This window comes from Andrographis paniculata, unplaced genomic scaffold (assembly GCF_009805555.1).
Source record: "Andrographis paniculata isolate CXL003 unplaced genomic scaffold, ASM980555v1 Contig89END, whole genome shotgun sequence".
NCBI classification, from domain to species: domain Eukaryota; kingdom Viridiplantae; phylum Streptophyta; class Magnoliopsida; order Lamiales; family Acanthaceae; genus Andrographis; species Andrographis paniculata.
In genome coordinates, this window is record NW_026137627.1 from 2,044,534 (window position 1) to 2,059,870 (window position 15,337).

Here is a 15,337-nt window from a genome sequence, read left to right on the forward strand (position 1 = left end):
GAGATAGAGGATATTACTCAACACATTTTGAATAAATATGGTATCATTTTACTTATGAAAATTATATCAAAATATTATTTAAAAATTAAAAGTTTAAAATAAAAAAATCAACAAAATATAATATTTATTTGGCTTGTTGTTTGAAATTGATTTAAAATAAATTATTAATTTGAAATTTTATTTAAATAATATTTTAATATTATATTTTGTTAAAAAAAATAATACGTCCTCCGTCTCATAACTAGCTATCCATTTGCTTTTTGTAAATAGTTTTAAAAATATTAGTATTATATTTGGATGTAGTAGGAATAAAGTAAAAATGACTAAAATAACTTTATTATTGTAGCTTAATATAAAGATAATGGTATTTATGTAATATATTGTAAGTTGTAAAAGTATTTGCAATGTTAGGTAAATAGTATAATTACTAAAAAAATAAAATGAATACTTTGTTATGAGACGTACTAAAATGGAAAAATAAATACTTTATGGCACAAAGATAGTACTATATTTTTTGAAAACTATACAAGTTAATAATATTGATTTTAATTTAAAATTAAAGAAGAACAATTGTTTGCTTGTGAAGTTTGGTTCTAAAGAATGACATAAGTTAAACAAGTTTTATAAATAATTTCATTGAATAAAATAAATAAATAAATTGTTTTTTTAATTTTTGTAAAAATCACATAACAATTTGTCTTAAACAAATCATAGAAAGAATGATTAATCAATTATTTATTTATTAATTTTAATAAAACTTGCATTGTTGAGTTCATATTTACAATCAAATATCAGTTTTGGACGAAAATATTGTACAAACTTTGCATTAACATAAAGAGGTTTCACGCAATAAATAAAATATGCGGTGTTTTATACATTTTTACTAAAATACGAGTGTGTTATATAATTTATCCATTTATATCCAATCAAATAATTATTCAAATTCTACTTTTTACTGTTCAAAAATTTAAATAAAAAAATTCAAACCTACAAACAAACACACACTTGACGTTTTCGAAGAAAAAATACTTTTAAAATAGTAAAATCATCATCAAATTCTCACATGTAAATAAGAAGATAGAATTTCTATACAATATACTCCCTCAGCCTACAAGAAAGTGTTATATTTATTTTTGGCACGAATATTTACTTTAAGTCAGAAGGCAAATTTATTCTTTGATTTTATTTATAATAGAATAGTATTTATATAAATAAGTGATTGATATTTTATACTAACATAAAAAGTTTGGAAAAATGTAACTTTTGTTATAAAACAGAAAAGAAAAATAATAAAAAAAAAAAATGAAAAAGGTAACCTTGCGGCTGAATAAATGGGAGAAATTATGATGAAAAGATATATAGAATGCAAGCTATGGACATACGTGTACCTGTGTTATATTTTCTCCCTTCAATTTTTATTGTCCTTGTATAGTTTTTTTTAGGTGATTGTCTTTTTGTTATGAATAGACATATTTGTCTTTGTATAGTAGAGATAAAAAATAATAAATGAATTAAGAATAAAAATATAAAATTTAATTGTTGGACGTCCCAAATAAAAAAATAGGATATTAGTTTGTGGACGGAGAGAATATTAATTTATGAATAAAATAATCAATACCTCAAATAATAAAAGCCATCAATTCAGATAAAATAAATCGACTGCATTACACATTTTTATAAAAAATAAATTTACGTTTCATCTGACTTTTAAATTGTATGTATACACATTACATATACTAATTTCAATTTGAAATTATTTTAGATAAATCAAGTTTCTTAATAATTAATTAAAAAAATATACTTTAAATTATTTACTATTATTCATTGTCTATAATATAAATATTCGGTGGTAAAGGTATTATTAAAATGAAGGAGGCCAGCTTAATGTGAATGTATTAAACAATAATTCAGTAAATAACCGCCCAATAATAAATAATCCGGGTTCGGGTAATTAATGTAACGCGGAGCCCCGCCCGCCGACTCCAACTGCCCACGACGTCGTTTCGGTTTGATTTTGTTTTTAAGTACAGATTCAGATTCATTTCTTCATTTCTGCTGACTTCCCTTCCCCCTAAATTGGAGTTTTCACGTCTGCTACCCAAGCCAGCTAGAGAATCAGTAATCGATCGATCAGAGAGTTGCAGAGAGAAAGGTGAGAAGAGTGTGAGGTTTGGTCACCAAATTTTGGTCCTAATCAATTCGAGGGTACAAGGGAGGAACTCATTTTTCCTCTCCCTCCTATAAACCAACTGTTTGTCTCCATAACGCCTCTGAAATTCAAAGATTGTGCTCACGTTAATATCCTGCGCCAACCTCTTTCTTCTTCTTCTTCTTCTTCTTCTTCTACCTCTACCTCGTTGTCTATATATTTGTAATACGTATTGTATACTGAAGGAATTTTATAGCGAAGTAATAGGTTTGAGTTAGGACTGTACGGATTTGCAAGGGCAGAGATGGATGCTTTGTGCTTAAAGGCAGGGATTCATGGAATGGTCGCGCCGCAGATCGCCGCATCGGGAAGCAGCGAGCTTCGGCTTAGCGACAAGCCGTCGGTATCGGCAGTGAAGCGGAGGAATTTGCCGTGGGGATTCACTTTCCGGCATCCGCTGGGATCTTTGTGGCCGGGAGGTAAGAGCCGGTACGAACCGGCGATCGCGGTGGATGATTCCGTCCTGGTGGAGGAAAAGGAAGACGCTGCGGAGAGCGCGGAGGAATCGCGGAATGAGAATTGGGTGTTGAAGATTTTGCACGTCAAATCTCTCTGGAAAGAGGAGGCTGTTAATGAGCCTGAATCGACGAAAGAGATCGGAGCGAAATTGGAAGGGGAAATTAATGATGATGGTGGGGAAGATGATTGCTGCGCGGTTGAGAACGACGGCGACTGCGATTGCGATGGCGATGAACAGATTCAATTCGACAGGGAATCGTTCTCGAAACTTCTGCGGAAAGTGCCTCTCGCCGAAGCTAGATTGTACTCCCGGATGTCGTATTTGGGGAATTTGGCATATGCTATCCCAGAAATTAAGGTATCCTTTTCTGCTTCATCTTTTTGAGGAAGAAGATCCACTCGTGTTCTTTGATTTGTGCGTTCTGTAATTTTTGTGGTTAATTGAATCTGGATTTTTGGGGGTTTCTGAAACTTATTTAAGTTATATGTTGAAGAAATGGCATTTTGTGATTGTGAGGAATTGTTATGCAGCCCAGCAATCTTCTGAGAAATCACGGCCTCCGGCTTGTGACTTCGTCGGTGCAGAAGAGGGAAGCCGCGGCCGAGAAAGAGAAGTCGGAGGGAAGAACAGAAGCTGATGTAGCTGAGGCAGAGAATGCTGTTGCAGGTAATGAGACAGTGATATCTGAAACAGACAATGGACGCCATATAAGTGCAGCTGCAGCTTATCACATCGTTGCTTCTGCCGCGTCGTATCTCCATTCGCATACCAGAACCATCTTTCGCTCTAAATCCTCCGGCTCAATCCCAAACGAAATCAATGGAGCAGCTGCAGACAGCGATGATATGATCAACCAGGACGTCGCTTCATTAATGGCGACCACAGATTCAGTGACTGCAGTTGTTGCTGCTAAGGAGGAAGTAAAGCAGGCTGTTGCAGATGACCTGAACTCAACCCACTCGTCGCCGTGCGAGTGGTTCGTCTGCGACGACGATCAGACCGCCACCAGATTGTTCGTCGTACAGGTAAAACAACACAATCATCCGATTAAATCCCCTTGCATTCGATATGTTAGAATGATTTCTAAACCTGTCGGTTACAGGGATCCGAGTCGCTTGCGTCATGGCAGGCGAATCTACTCTTCGAGCCGATCGAGTTTGAGGTGAATAAGCCTAACCCTTTTCACAGAATCTCATCGACAAAAAGCTTCAATGGTTTCGAGTTTTGTAATGTTAAATTCTTGATTCATCTTTCGTCGTTAGGGATTGGACGTTCTTGTGCACCGAGGTATATACGAGGCTGCAAAGGGGATTTACGAGCAGATGTTGCCTGAAATTCGCGCGCACGTAAAGACTCACGGGGAGCGCGCCACATTTCGTTTCACGGGGCATTCTCTCGGCGGTAGTTTATCGTTGCTTGTGAGTCTAATGTTGCTAATAAGAGGCGAAGCACCCCGGTCTTCTTTACTTCCCGTCGTGACTTTCGGGGCGCCGACGATTATGTGCGGCGGCAATCGCCTGCTGCACAAGCTGGGTCTGCCTAAAAGTCACGTACGTTCGATCACGATGCACCGAGACATCGTTCCCCGAGCATTTTCGTGTCATTATCCGATCCATGTTGCGGAATTTCTCAAAGCCATAAATGGGAATTTTCGAAATCTTCGATGTTTAAGTAAGCAGGTATATAGCTATTATCCCGAATTGCGGAAACAACATTGTTTAGTACGATACATTGTAGTTAAAATCTCATTCTTTTTTCTTGTCGAAATCAGAAGCTGTTATATGCTCCGATGGGGGAGTTCTTGATTCTTCAACCGGACGACACGTATTCTCCGAACCACAATCTTCTCCCGTCCGGAAGCGGTCTGTACGTAATGACGGGTGCGGAGACGGAAGCAGCTAAGGCGGAGAAGCAGATCCAAGCGGCGCAGGCGGTGTTCATGAACTCGCCGCACCCGCTCGAGATACTGAGCGACCGATCGGCATACGGTTCGGGAGGGACGATCCAAAGGGACCACGACATGAACTCGTATCTAAAGTCCGTTCGGAATGTGATCCGCCACGAGCTGAACCGAATCCGGAAGTCGAAGAGGGAGCGGCGGAGGAAGGTGTGGTGGCCGCTGGTGGCGCCGCGGGGAGGAGCCGCGAACTCCGGCGGCATTATTTTCAGGCGGCCGGCGACACTGTCGGAGAAGGAGAAGATGATGGTCCAAGGACAGCTGGACTTCTCTGGCATGGTTCAGACAGGTAGAGAGTCGTTGAAAAGGTTTACTAGGTTAATTGCATCACAGCACATGCATTTGCTTGTGGTGCTTTTGTTCCCTGCCAAGTTGCTCGTTTTGGGAACTTTTAGTTTAATCAAAATTCATTGATTAGACACCCACACCCCCACACCCACGAAAATTCGATTCTTTATTCATTTACACCTGTGGGAAGCAGCAATGGCTTCCCTGATCTGTATCAGATTATTACTGTTACTATTATTACAATATCTATGAAAGAAGAGGTTCACTAAGGACCACTTTTAACTTAGGATATCAATGGTTTTCACGTTGGGAATTTCTACCTATCCAGTTGATAAAAAAATGTTAAAAGACTTTCTGGGAAGATCCTATGAAGGGTTGGGACCAAAACATGCCCAACTTGAAACATGTCTGCTGCTAATATGCCAAAAACATTTCGGGACAAAATAAGGGTCCCTAGTCCAAAATGGCTATAACACTTCATACCTATCCATCCAACGAGGCGGTGAGGCACGCGCACGTGGGTTGAACCGAAACGCTGTCCGGCGCATCTGTTCTTACCTGGCTGACGAGTGTGCTTATTGTAGTATTTGGCTTGCTTGACCATCTAAATCATAGTTTCATTTCTAAAATAGGGATCTACTGTTAGCAGCATCCCGTTCTGGTAAACTACTTACCTGTAGAGGCTGCCTTGAGTTGTTGAATGTTCTCGGCCTGTTGCAATACAGACAACAAATATCAATGTTGTCCACTTTATACACCCGGCAAGGAATGGGCCCGCTTTAATATCATCGAGTATTTGCTGCTCTAGCATGTTGTCGCAATGCCTAAAACGTGCACGAAAGAAACTGCAAATAGGATCAATCAAGATGTCGTAATCTCATTGGTAATCCAGCATGATTACGATAAAAAAACAAAGTTACGAAAGTTATGCTATTGTAGGCCAGTAAGAGAAAGAAGTTTTTGATTTTCAAGAAAGGTACAGAATAAAACCTATCTTGCAACTCAAACTAATGATCCAAATTCCATCATAACAATCACATTCATCTACTGATAGGGTACCCATAACAGAAGCACGCATTTTTTATTTGGTTTCGTCATGTTCCGCTGCTAATAATGTAACAGTTATGACTCACTCGAGCATCATAAAAAGATAAAATACCGTATCCATTACAATGAGCTATAGCACGGTACCATCAACTAAGTTTGCATTAAATGGAATACAACTACAAAATCCGGCATTAATATCGTAACAACCTCTACTATGAAAGACAGAACCGCAAAGGTAGGCAGAGTAGGTCAGGTCATACCATCAACATTCACATAGATATGAAAGCTTCTCAGAGGTAATATCAGAAGATGGGTCACGAAGTAATAATAATATAACTTCTCAGTGAAGTAAGTAGCCAAAGAAGCAAAATATAGTCTGAAACAGCTCATATACAGATCAGTTACACTTGAGGAAGACAAAATATACAGCACAGTTGTTTTCAAATTCAATCGTTCATATCAGCACACGCTAGATCATTTTTATTGAATTCACAAGCTGTGTATGTCACAATTCCATCCAAAACAATAGGTTTCAAGGTAGAAACTGGAAAAAAGTATTTATTCTCAAATTTGTCCAGAAATACATAATCAAGATTCAGAAGCAACCAGGATATTCCCAAATGAAGAAGGGTGGAAGCGGAAAGTTGAGGCATTTGATGTTACAGATACACAAAAAAAAAAAAAAAAAAAAAAAACCATGCGAAACATATAGCTGGTCTGGGGAACATACATGCGTTGCATCTAAAAATTGATTTTACCAGCCAAATACCAGGAGTGGACAGCAAGGCTACCAAATGACATGAGATTCGCAAGCGAAGACAATCCATGGATCATGCCGAACTTCTTATTCATAGAAGCAAGCCTTGGGTCCTTTTTTGCAACTTCTTGGTTTTTCGCTCCACCAACTTCTTGCCCAATATTCGCTTCTCTCTCCACCTTGTGCCTCTGTTTCATCATCTGCACAATTAAGAAATTGTAAATGTCACATTGTTTATAACACTGAGAGAGGATTAGTAAAATGACATCACTAGTGTTCCTTATAATCATTTGGATCAAGTTGGAAACTTTCTTGAGTTAACAATTCCTCATACAATTCAGTACATAATAAAAATTCTTAAACACAGCAGGAGAAAAATCATCAAGGCAGTTGTAATTACGAATGCCTGTCTATTCGACATTCCTTGAAATAACAGTAACAAGTGCACAAATGTCAATCAACCAACACACATAATCCAAGCTGTATAACACAAAGAAGGGAGAGTGTTACCTCAATGGTCATGGGAGTAAATATAACAAGATTGATGAGGCTGAAAACAAAGCCAGCAAGCAGGAATACAAGCTGGTACTTCTCAGAAGGGCTCGACGTCTTCCATGGATGCAAGTAACCAAAAGCCCCTACTGCCACTGCACAGCACACTCCCACCAGGGAAAAGTAGGCTGGAAACATCTTGCTTTGCAAATTCCCAAATTGATGCCTTGGCAAGTTTCTATGAAAAGGATACCAATAACTTTGAAATTACAACGAACAAAAATTACACAAGATTTATATTGAATTTAGCATATTTTCCCCAACTTCCCCAAGATTTATACTGACCTAGCCTGATTTCCCCAACTTCTACAGTTACTTCAGCATATTTTCCCCCATGATTAATATTGAATTTAGGGGAAATCGAAGCCTAGAATACTCCAACTTTCAAACAAAGTGTTAACTATACAGAGTTGGATCATTCGACAAGTTTTTCTTAAATGCTATACCTCATTCGAAAACTACATATTCCAATAAAATTCTCAGCCCAACCATTTCAATAAGATTTTATGAGACGCAATTTCTGTAAATTTAGAAGCTATAACTCAACAAAAATAACGAGAAAGGAAGATTTTAAAATATATAAATGAAATCTTACTTGAACATGATGATACCGCCGATGAAGGTAACCCATAGAGATGAGCCGAAGGCTGTGGAGAAGCAGAGAAGGTGTGACAACTTCAGTCCAGTGATAAGCACTGGTGAATAACCGCCGTCCGACTTCGATCCGAAGGTTTCCGGCGAGAAAATTACTCCGACGGCCAAGAATGCAACCGCAGTCAAAAATCTTGTCATCCAAGCCATCTTTTACTATGATTATTCCGGATCAAGTGCTTGAGCTGTCATAAATATTTTGGACATTGACCAGAAGAAGAAGAAGAGGGTGAATTTCCCAAGCTCACCAACCCCGTCGCCGCCAACTACCGCCGGTCTTATTGAAGATATTTTTTACTCCTATTTCTTACAGACTCGTGGAACACGAGGCGATACTAGGGCCAATTGGATATTTTGGCCCAATTAAGTACTCTCAAGGGTTTAAGAATTGTTGGTTGGTTTAAGGATTTAAAGAGATTTCAAGTTATTTTGATTTTAAAATTTAATGAAATTTATGTTTGATTTAAAAAAAAAAAATGATGAAATTTAAAAAATTCAAAATTTTATAAATAAGGAATATATATATATTTTTTGTAACAGAGCTACCTCCGGTCCTCGATTATTTTTAAATCTTATTTCTAGAATTTTAATTTTTTACTTTTATATCATTTTATCAAAGAAATAATATTATTTGAATTATATATTTAATTAAATTTATATTATTTTTATGATAGAATATTTTTTTAAATAAATTAATAAATTTATTGTTTAAAATTATTATTTATTATAAATTTTATTTGAATTATAAATGATAGGGATGACAATTCGAAACTGATATCGTTATTGTAAGATCCGAGGCTCAAATTCCGATTATATCGGATTTGACCGAAACTATAGCCACTATGATTGGATTGATCCGAAAAATCTATTTTTTTTTACTATTCTTAAATTTTAATTAAAAATTAGACATGTACTAGACCCGACATATATATTAAAATTTAGGTATTTTATTAAAAAATATTATAATAACATAATGAATAAGTTAAACTCAAAAAATATTTTTAATATAATTATATTGTTAAAAAATATGGATAAATTATGTGGGACGAAGGGAGTAATTTTTTATATATATAGTTGATATACTATTATTATATTACTCCGAACATGACCCAGACCAAGACCTAATACTCAAATAATTTGATTCAACTTCAAATAAATAGGTCGGGTTCGGTCGGGTCTCGAGTTTACAAAAACCTATTGTCATTCTATAAAATTGTTGATATATTTTTAATTTTATATTAATAATGAATTAGATGTTTAATTTATCAAAATAAATAAAATTCATATGAGGACAATTATGTCATTTAAAATATAAAAATTTCAAATCTTTCAACTCATATGAAAAACAAACCAAATGTGAGAAATATAAATCAAACATTATTTTTCTAAATTATAAATATAATAAATTTCATTACATATAAATCCTGTGAAATCTTAATCCCACGAAATAAAGTCTGACCTGCCGCGCGGTCAATCAAATTGTTAATTTATTTTTTCAACAAACAAAAAGTAAAATTCAAAGATATAGAAAATATCTTTAAACTTGATTAATGAGTGTCTGAGATTAGGAATCTCTAAACACGGTACAGTACATAAAGAAATTAACTGGAAAAATAAAATGCTGGAAATTTAAAGTGGTGATCCCCAAATCTGACTTGGCTTTGTTGAAGTTGATTGAAGATGCCCTCTCAAGAAAAATCCAAATCTTTAAATACTTCCTGAGAAATTGTACTGGAAACCGTCGCCTGAACGGTTACAACATCTCATTTTCAACCGTCTGCCAACCCTTTTCCTGCTGACACGTGTCCTTAGCAGACCAACATTATCACTCTATTCCACTCTTAACAGTATCCGCCTCTTTGGACCGACCGCAGACCTTCCGCCCTTTTGGTCCGAACACTACTCTTCCACCTTATTGGCCCGACTACCAATTTTCCCGACTTGCGGGCCACCCGACTTGTTGATCCAGTCGCAGACCTCCCGACCTAAAGACCATCCGACTTACTGGTCAAGTCGCAGACCTTCCCGCTTAAAGACCATCCGACTTACTGGTCTAGTCGCAGACTTCTCGACCTAAAGACCATCCGACTTACTGGTCTAGTCGCAGACCTCCTGACCTAAGGACCTTCCGACCTGCGGACTTTCCGTCCTGAGGACTTCCCGACCTGAGGACCTTCCGACCTGAAGACTTCCCGACCTGAGGACCTTCCGTCCTGCATTCTCCTTGGAAATTAACCTATTTTCCTTGAGTTCCCCACGGTGCCCTTCAGTCAGTTCGATCAACTCTATTACCAGGCCCATTTTTTCTTTTACCTTGGGCTTTTTAACCTAATTCTAAATTTCATACGTAACAACTTGCCCGCTGCCAAGGGACTTTCAAACGCCGTTTATCAATCGTCGTTTGGAAGTTCATAAATCACAACCCTCTTGAGAAAGTCCCTTAGCAACTGCACCAGTTACAACACTCCTGATTAACTTCCCTTCCTTCAATACGAGCCTTTGTGAATCACAATCTCAACAACTCTAACCATGGAGAATCAATATGTTCCTGCACTTCCCATCGATGGATCAATCCCTGAAACCACTCTTACGTCAACGAAAATGCACACACCAATCGTATGAGGGAAGTCTTGGAGGCAAGAAATCTGCTGGCGATCAATAGCCCCAACTACAACGCGACTCGTCTTCATTAAAGCATCAAAACACACCTGACGGATCCCAAGGATCCCTACCGTACCTGGTACCAAAGAATAGCAGAACATTACCAGGAGCAATGGAAAACTCAACACATCGATGAAGCCATACGCCTGTCAACGCTCCCGTGCCATTTACATGAGAAAATCCTCCTGGCCATGGCAGCGTTTTGGCACTCTGAGGTTTGCACCTTCCTTCTTCCAACAGCCCCCATCGGCCCCACCCTCATGGACGTAGCCATGATCGTTCATCTGCCCATCGTTGGGGAAGACCCTGTAATGGGTGCCTAAATGGACAAGAGCTCAACACAGACCACTTGGGTTGGTCTCTGACAGATGTGAGAGAATGGGGCTGGACTAAATTTCTAAATGACCAACAAGGAGCCGACGGGACCCCTATAACCGATCGAGAGCACACCGTTTTTCTGCTCTTTTGGCTCTGTAAGTATGTTGTAGTCTCTCCTTCGAAATGTGTCCTGCCTTCTCATCTTGATCTTGCTATACACATAGCCTCGGGTCGGTTCTTTTCGTTGGGCACCATTTTCCTTGCCAATCTCTTTGAAGGATTATCTAGAGTTAGTGTTCGCCTTACTGAAAAAGACGGTAAAAAATTAGACACTACTGCGTCGGATCCTTTTTGGTTCCTGGAACTATGGTTCCGTCTCTATTTTCTCGACGCCTTCCAACTTGGTCATCCTCCTGTTGCTCCCACACTTGAGAAATCCCTAGGAGTAGCCCTTAACCGACTTTGCTTAGGCCGTAATAACCTCCAGGCTTCTGATCCAATCATAACAGCCATTCTTACTAATAATCGAAATGACAACCATTTTTACATACACAAAAAGTATATTGGTTATGCTTCCGGTTTGTTTTGGCCATTCCCTGTTTCTTCGCCTTTGTTCCAACCAAATCCACTTCCACATCCGACTTTCCCTTTCTCTTGGGATGTCGCCCTTAAACCCAGGTCTTTATTCACCAGTAAGAAAATCGATAAAAAAGGCCTCAAAATATTTTATACCTTCAACTACCAACCTCAATTTATGGCACGCCAATTCGGCTGCCAACAAGGCTTGCCTGGACCCATTGCACATCCTCATTTTATAATTCAAAGTCCGGATGGGAAAGCCATTCCTAATGCAATCGCCCCATATATATCCCAACTCACAAATTACATCACTACCAACACTTACATCCCTTTCAAAACTTCTCCAACTTCAGTTGAGTCTTTCGTGAGTGGTGGTTGGTTACTTGGGCCTTGATTGCCCCTGACAAGGACCGTTTACTGGGCATACTTCTTCCCCCACCTGCAATAATTTTAGGGGCGACCCCTCTGACTAACACCCGAAGGAACCTGATTACTCAGGGCGATGAGTCGGGTACGCCACAGAGGAGGAGAAAAGCCCCTCAGACTCAATCTATTCCCCCTTTTGGGAACAGTCAACCGTCCCCAACAAAGCGTTCATCAGGTCGGCTCCTTATAAGGACCCGATCCCGTTCAGGTATACTCTCAATGTAATTTGATTCTTCTCTTAACAGAATATTAATCCTTAATTCATACTCAGGTGTGGCTTTGGCTCGAGCGACCCACTTGGAGGTTGTTGACCCAGGGGCAACCGACTTGGAGGCTGTCGACCCAGCAGCGGCCAACTTGGAGGTTGCTGACCCAGGGGCACCAGACCTGGAGGTTGCCGACCCAATAGTGGCCGACTTGGAGGTTGCCGACCCAATAGTGGCCGACTTGGAGGTTGCCAACCCAGGGGTAGCAGACCCTCTTCCAGAAGCAGATAGGCGAGAAAATGAACCTGCACCAATACCACCAAGAGGTCTCTTACAGGAATTACCAGAAATTCCCTCATCTGACTCAAAGACCTCTGTCAACCTGGTAAACACTTGAAATTTCTTCCTCAAATGTACCAAAATACAAGCTAGCATGACCTTTGACACACTATATTTTCACCACTCAGGGACCTGGATCCATACCTCAGCATCCACTCGAGACAGCCGACGAATCAGCTATCGAAATACCAGCCGCCCGACCCTCCAGACTTAGGGTTATTTTGGCACCTTAAAAAACCACCATCCGTCCATTCAGTCTGAGATAAATATCTTTTATTTCAGGAATGTTCTGACCTAGCCCTCTTGTCGGCGGTCCCCATTTCGACGGACGTCCGAACTGTAATTGCACAGGCTGTTGACCAATCTTTCCCCGACCTGGGGTCAGACTTGCTTGACAGCTTTCTTCAAGCTGTTGGTGGTCTCTTGTTCCAAATGTCTTCAAAGTCGGCTGCTGCCCCTATTCTTCACCAATTAATGAAGCGATTGTCCGAACTCAGAAATGAAGTTCTGTTCGCCCAACTTTTGACGGCTGAGACCCCCTTGCCCGACTTGGAACAAATAAGTCTGGAGGCCTCATTGATTAAAACCAAATAATCCATTCAACAAGCAATTGGTCGACTAGAAAGCCTGAATAATGCCAAGGCACACATCGAGGGGTCAATCCAGCAAAAAGAAGCAGAGCTGAAGACGCTCCATCAAGAAAAGTCTGTCCTGGAAGGACATATTAATGATGAGCAACGTCTGATTGATCGGTACCAAAGTAATGCAGCCGACCTGGACCAGGAGCTAAAGATTCACGCCCGATCTCAATTCATAAAGCAGTACCAGTCGGCTGCTAATAATAGACGGCGCTCCAGAATAGAAGACAAATGGTCTCAAATAAAACTTGTATTAAGATCCCTTTTGTAATTCTTTGACTTGGCAAACAAAATTTTTCTCATTTTATTGAGGATCGCCTTCCAAATTTTTCACTCTTCAGGAACTGACCAATTCATCACATTATAAATACTAGCAGCTCTTGTAAATCATCAGATAACCATTTACTCAATTTTGAACACGCCTGTTCACAAGCATTAAAATGCCATCTCATTATCCCTATGTTCCTGCAAACAATTGGCAAGGCGTCATTCAACCTTTCTTCGTGGGTAATCATCCAGTTGGAGGTCACGCCGAAGACCTATTATACATCTTCCAACAATTGGATTACAAATTCAGGTTTTCCAAACGAGGCCGAAAGACCATCCACTGTGTCATCCACCTGATGGAAAACGTGGTAGAGGGATATGAGACCCTTCGGGATATTCAAAGTCCCCTTCCCGACATTGATCATCACATGGATTTGATGGAACACCATGTGACCGCCATACTTCCAAACCTTCTCCAACCAACATGCAGTCTTTTCAAGATTACGTACTCTTGTTGATCGTGAACGCCAAGCCCTGACAGACATGAAAGCTCGGACCGACTATGATCTTGAGAAAATGCAAGATCAGTGGGAAAAGTACCGGCCTAGCTTAGAAGACCTTATTGATGAAGAGCCAGAACTAATCCATAACCGTTGGAATGAAGCTTCTGACTCAGAAGAAGATAATCCTCTGCACGAATCAACATCTGACAATGAATGAACCCTTGTTAGGTTCGAACCCTTGGAAAATGGGTTCTGAAAACTTACTGTTTCATGCTTTCTTGTAATCTGAAAATGCAGGAAAATACCTCTTCAGATATCTAACATTAATAAAGTCGTGTACTCTTTTACCTTCTTGATTTATAATAATATAGGCACCATTTCCAATTTCCTTTTGAATTATGAATGACCCCTCCCAATTTGGGGACCACTTTCCTAATTGATCAACCTTCTTGTAAGTTGGCAGAATAGTCTTCCAAACCAAGTCTCCTTCTTTGAATGTTCTGTAAAAGATCTTCTTTCTATAAGTTTTGGCCCTGATCTCATTTTGCTTCACAATCTGATCAATTGCATGAAGTCGGTTGACATCCAGACTTTTCAACTGCTGCAACATCATTTGTTGATATTCCTCAGTAAACTTATCATTGGTAAGGCTTGTGCATCCATATGAGACCTGCACTTCGGCTGGCAACACAACATCTTGTCCAAAAGTGAGTTGATATGGTGAAAATCCTGTGGCAGAACTTCTGTTGTTCCTATGTGCCCATAGGGCTCGAGATAACAACAAATGTCATTTCCTTGGATTCCCTTCAATCGTTTTCTTGATGATCCCAATGATAATCTTGTTAGCCGCTTCTGCTTGCCCATTAGCTTTGGGATAATAAGGCAAAGAATGACTTAGCGAATGCCAAACTCTGCCAAGAAGCTTAAAAACTTCTCCACAGTAAAGACCAATCCTTGGTCGGTTGTTAACGAATGAGGAATTCCATACCTATATATGATCTGATTCAACACAAAATCAATCACCTCCTTTTGATCCACATTCTTTAAAGCAACCGCCTCCACCCATTTGGTGAAATAATTTGTTGCAACTAAAAAAACAATAATTCTTGGATGAGGGAGGATGAATTTTACCAATGATATCCATAGCCCAAGATTTAAAAGGCCATGGTTTCACCATCGCTTGCAATTCTGTTACTGGCAAATGAATTAGTTGCCCATGCCTCTGACATTCTTGGCAACCCTTGGCAAATTGTATGTAGTCCTCATAAATCTTTGGCCAAAAGAAACCTAAGCGATGAATAGCCCATCTCATGTTCAGACCTGCTCGATGAGCTCCACATATTCCACTGTGCACTTCTGTCATCACCTCCAACACCTGATCAGGACCCAAACATTTCAAAAACAATCCTTCGAATGTCCTTTTATACAACACCTTCTACCAATTGGAATCGTAAAGCTTTCAAGCGAATTCCAATTGGT

The 15,337-nt window shown here is 39.3% G+C and overlaps 2 protein-coding genes across 2 annotated transcripts; one reads left to right on the top strand and one right to left on the bottom strand.

Annotated features, from left to right (window-relative positions):
* Positions 1-2,065: 2,065 nt before the first annotated feature.
* On the top strand, positions 2,066-5,203 carry LOC127243112 (phospholipase A1 PLIP2, chloroplastic-like). Its single transcript, XM_051262985.1, has 5 exons — positions 2,066-3,026; positions 3,200-3,694; positions 3,772-3,831; positions 3,932-4,348; positions 4,441-5,203. The coding sequence occupies exons 1-5, from the start codon at positions 2,454-2,456 to the stop codon at positions 5,038-5,040; spliced, it is 2,145 nt and encodes a 714-aa protein (XP_051118942.1). The 5' UTR covers positions 2,066-2,453; the 3' UTR covers positions 5,041-5,203.
* A 1,296-nt stretch (positions 5,204-6,499) lies between these two features.
* Positions 6,500-8,255, bottom strand: LOC127243115 (uncharacterized). Its single transcript, XM_051262988.1, has 3 exons — positions 7,866-8,255; positions 7,229-7,448; positions 6,500-6,918 (listed from the first exon to the last, which is right to left on the bottom strand). Exons 1-3 carry the CDS (start codon positions 8,069-8,071, stop codon positions 6,703-6,705), a joined length of 642 nt encoding a protein of 213 aa, XP_051118945.1. The 5' UTR covers positions 8,072-8,255; the 3' UTR covers positions 6,500-6,702.
* Positions 8,256-15,337: the final 7,082 nt, after the last annotated feature.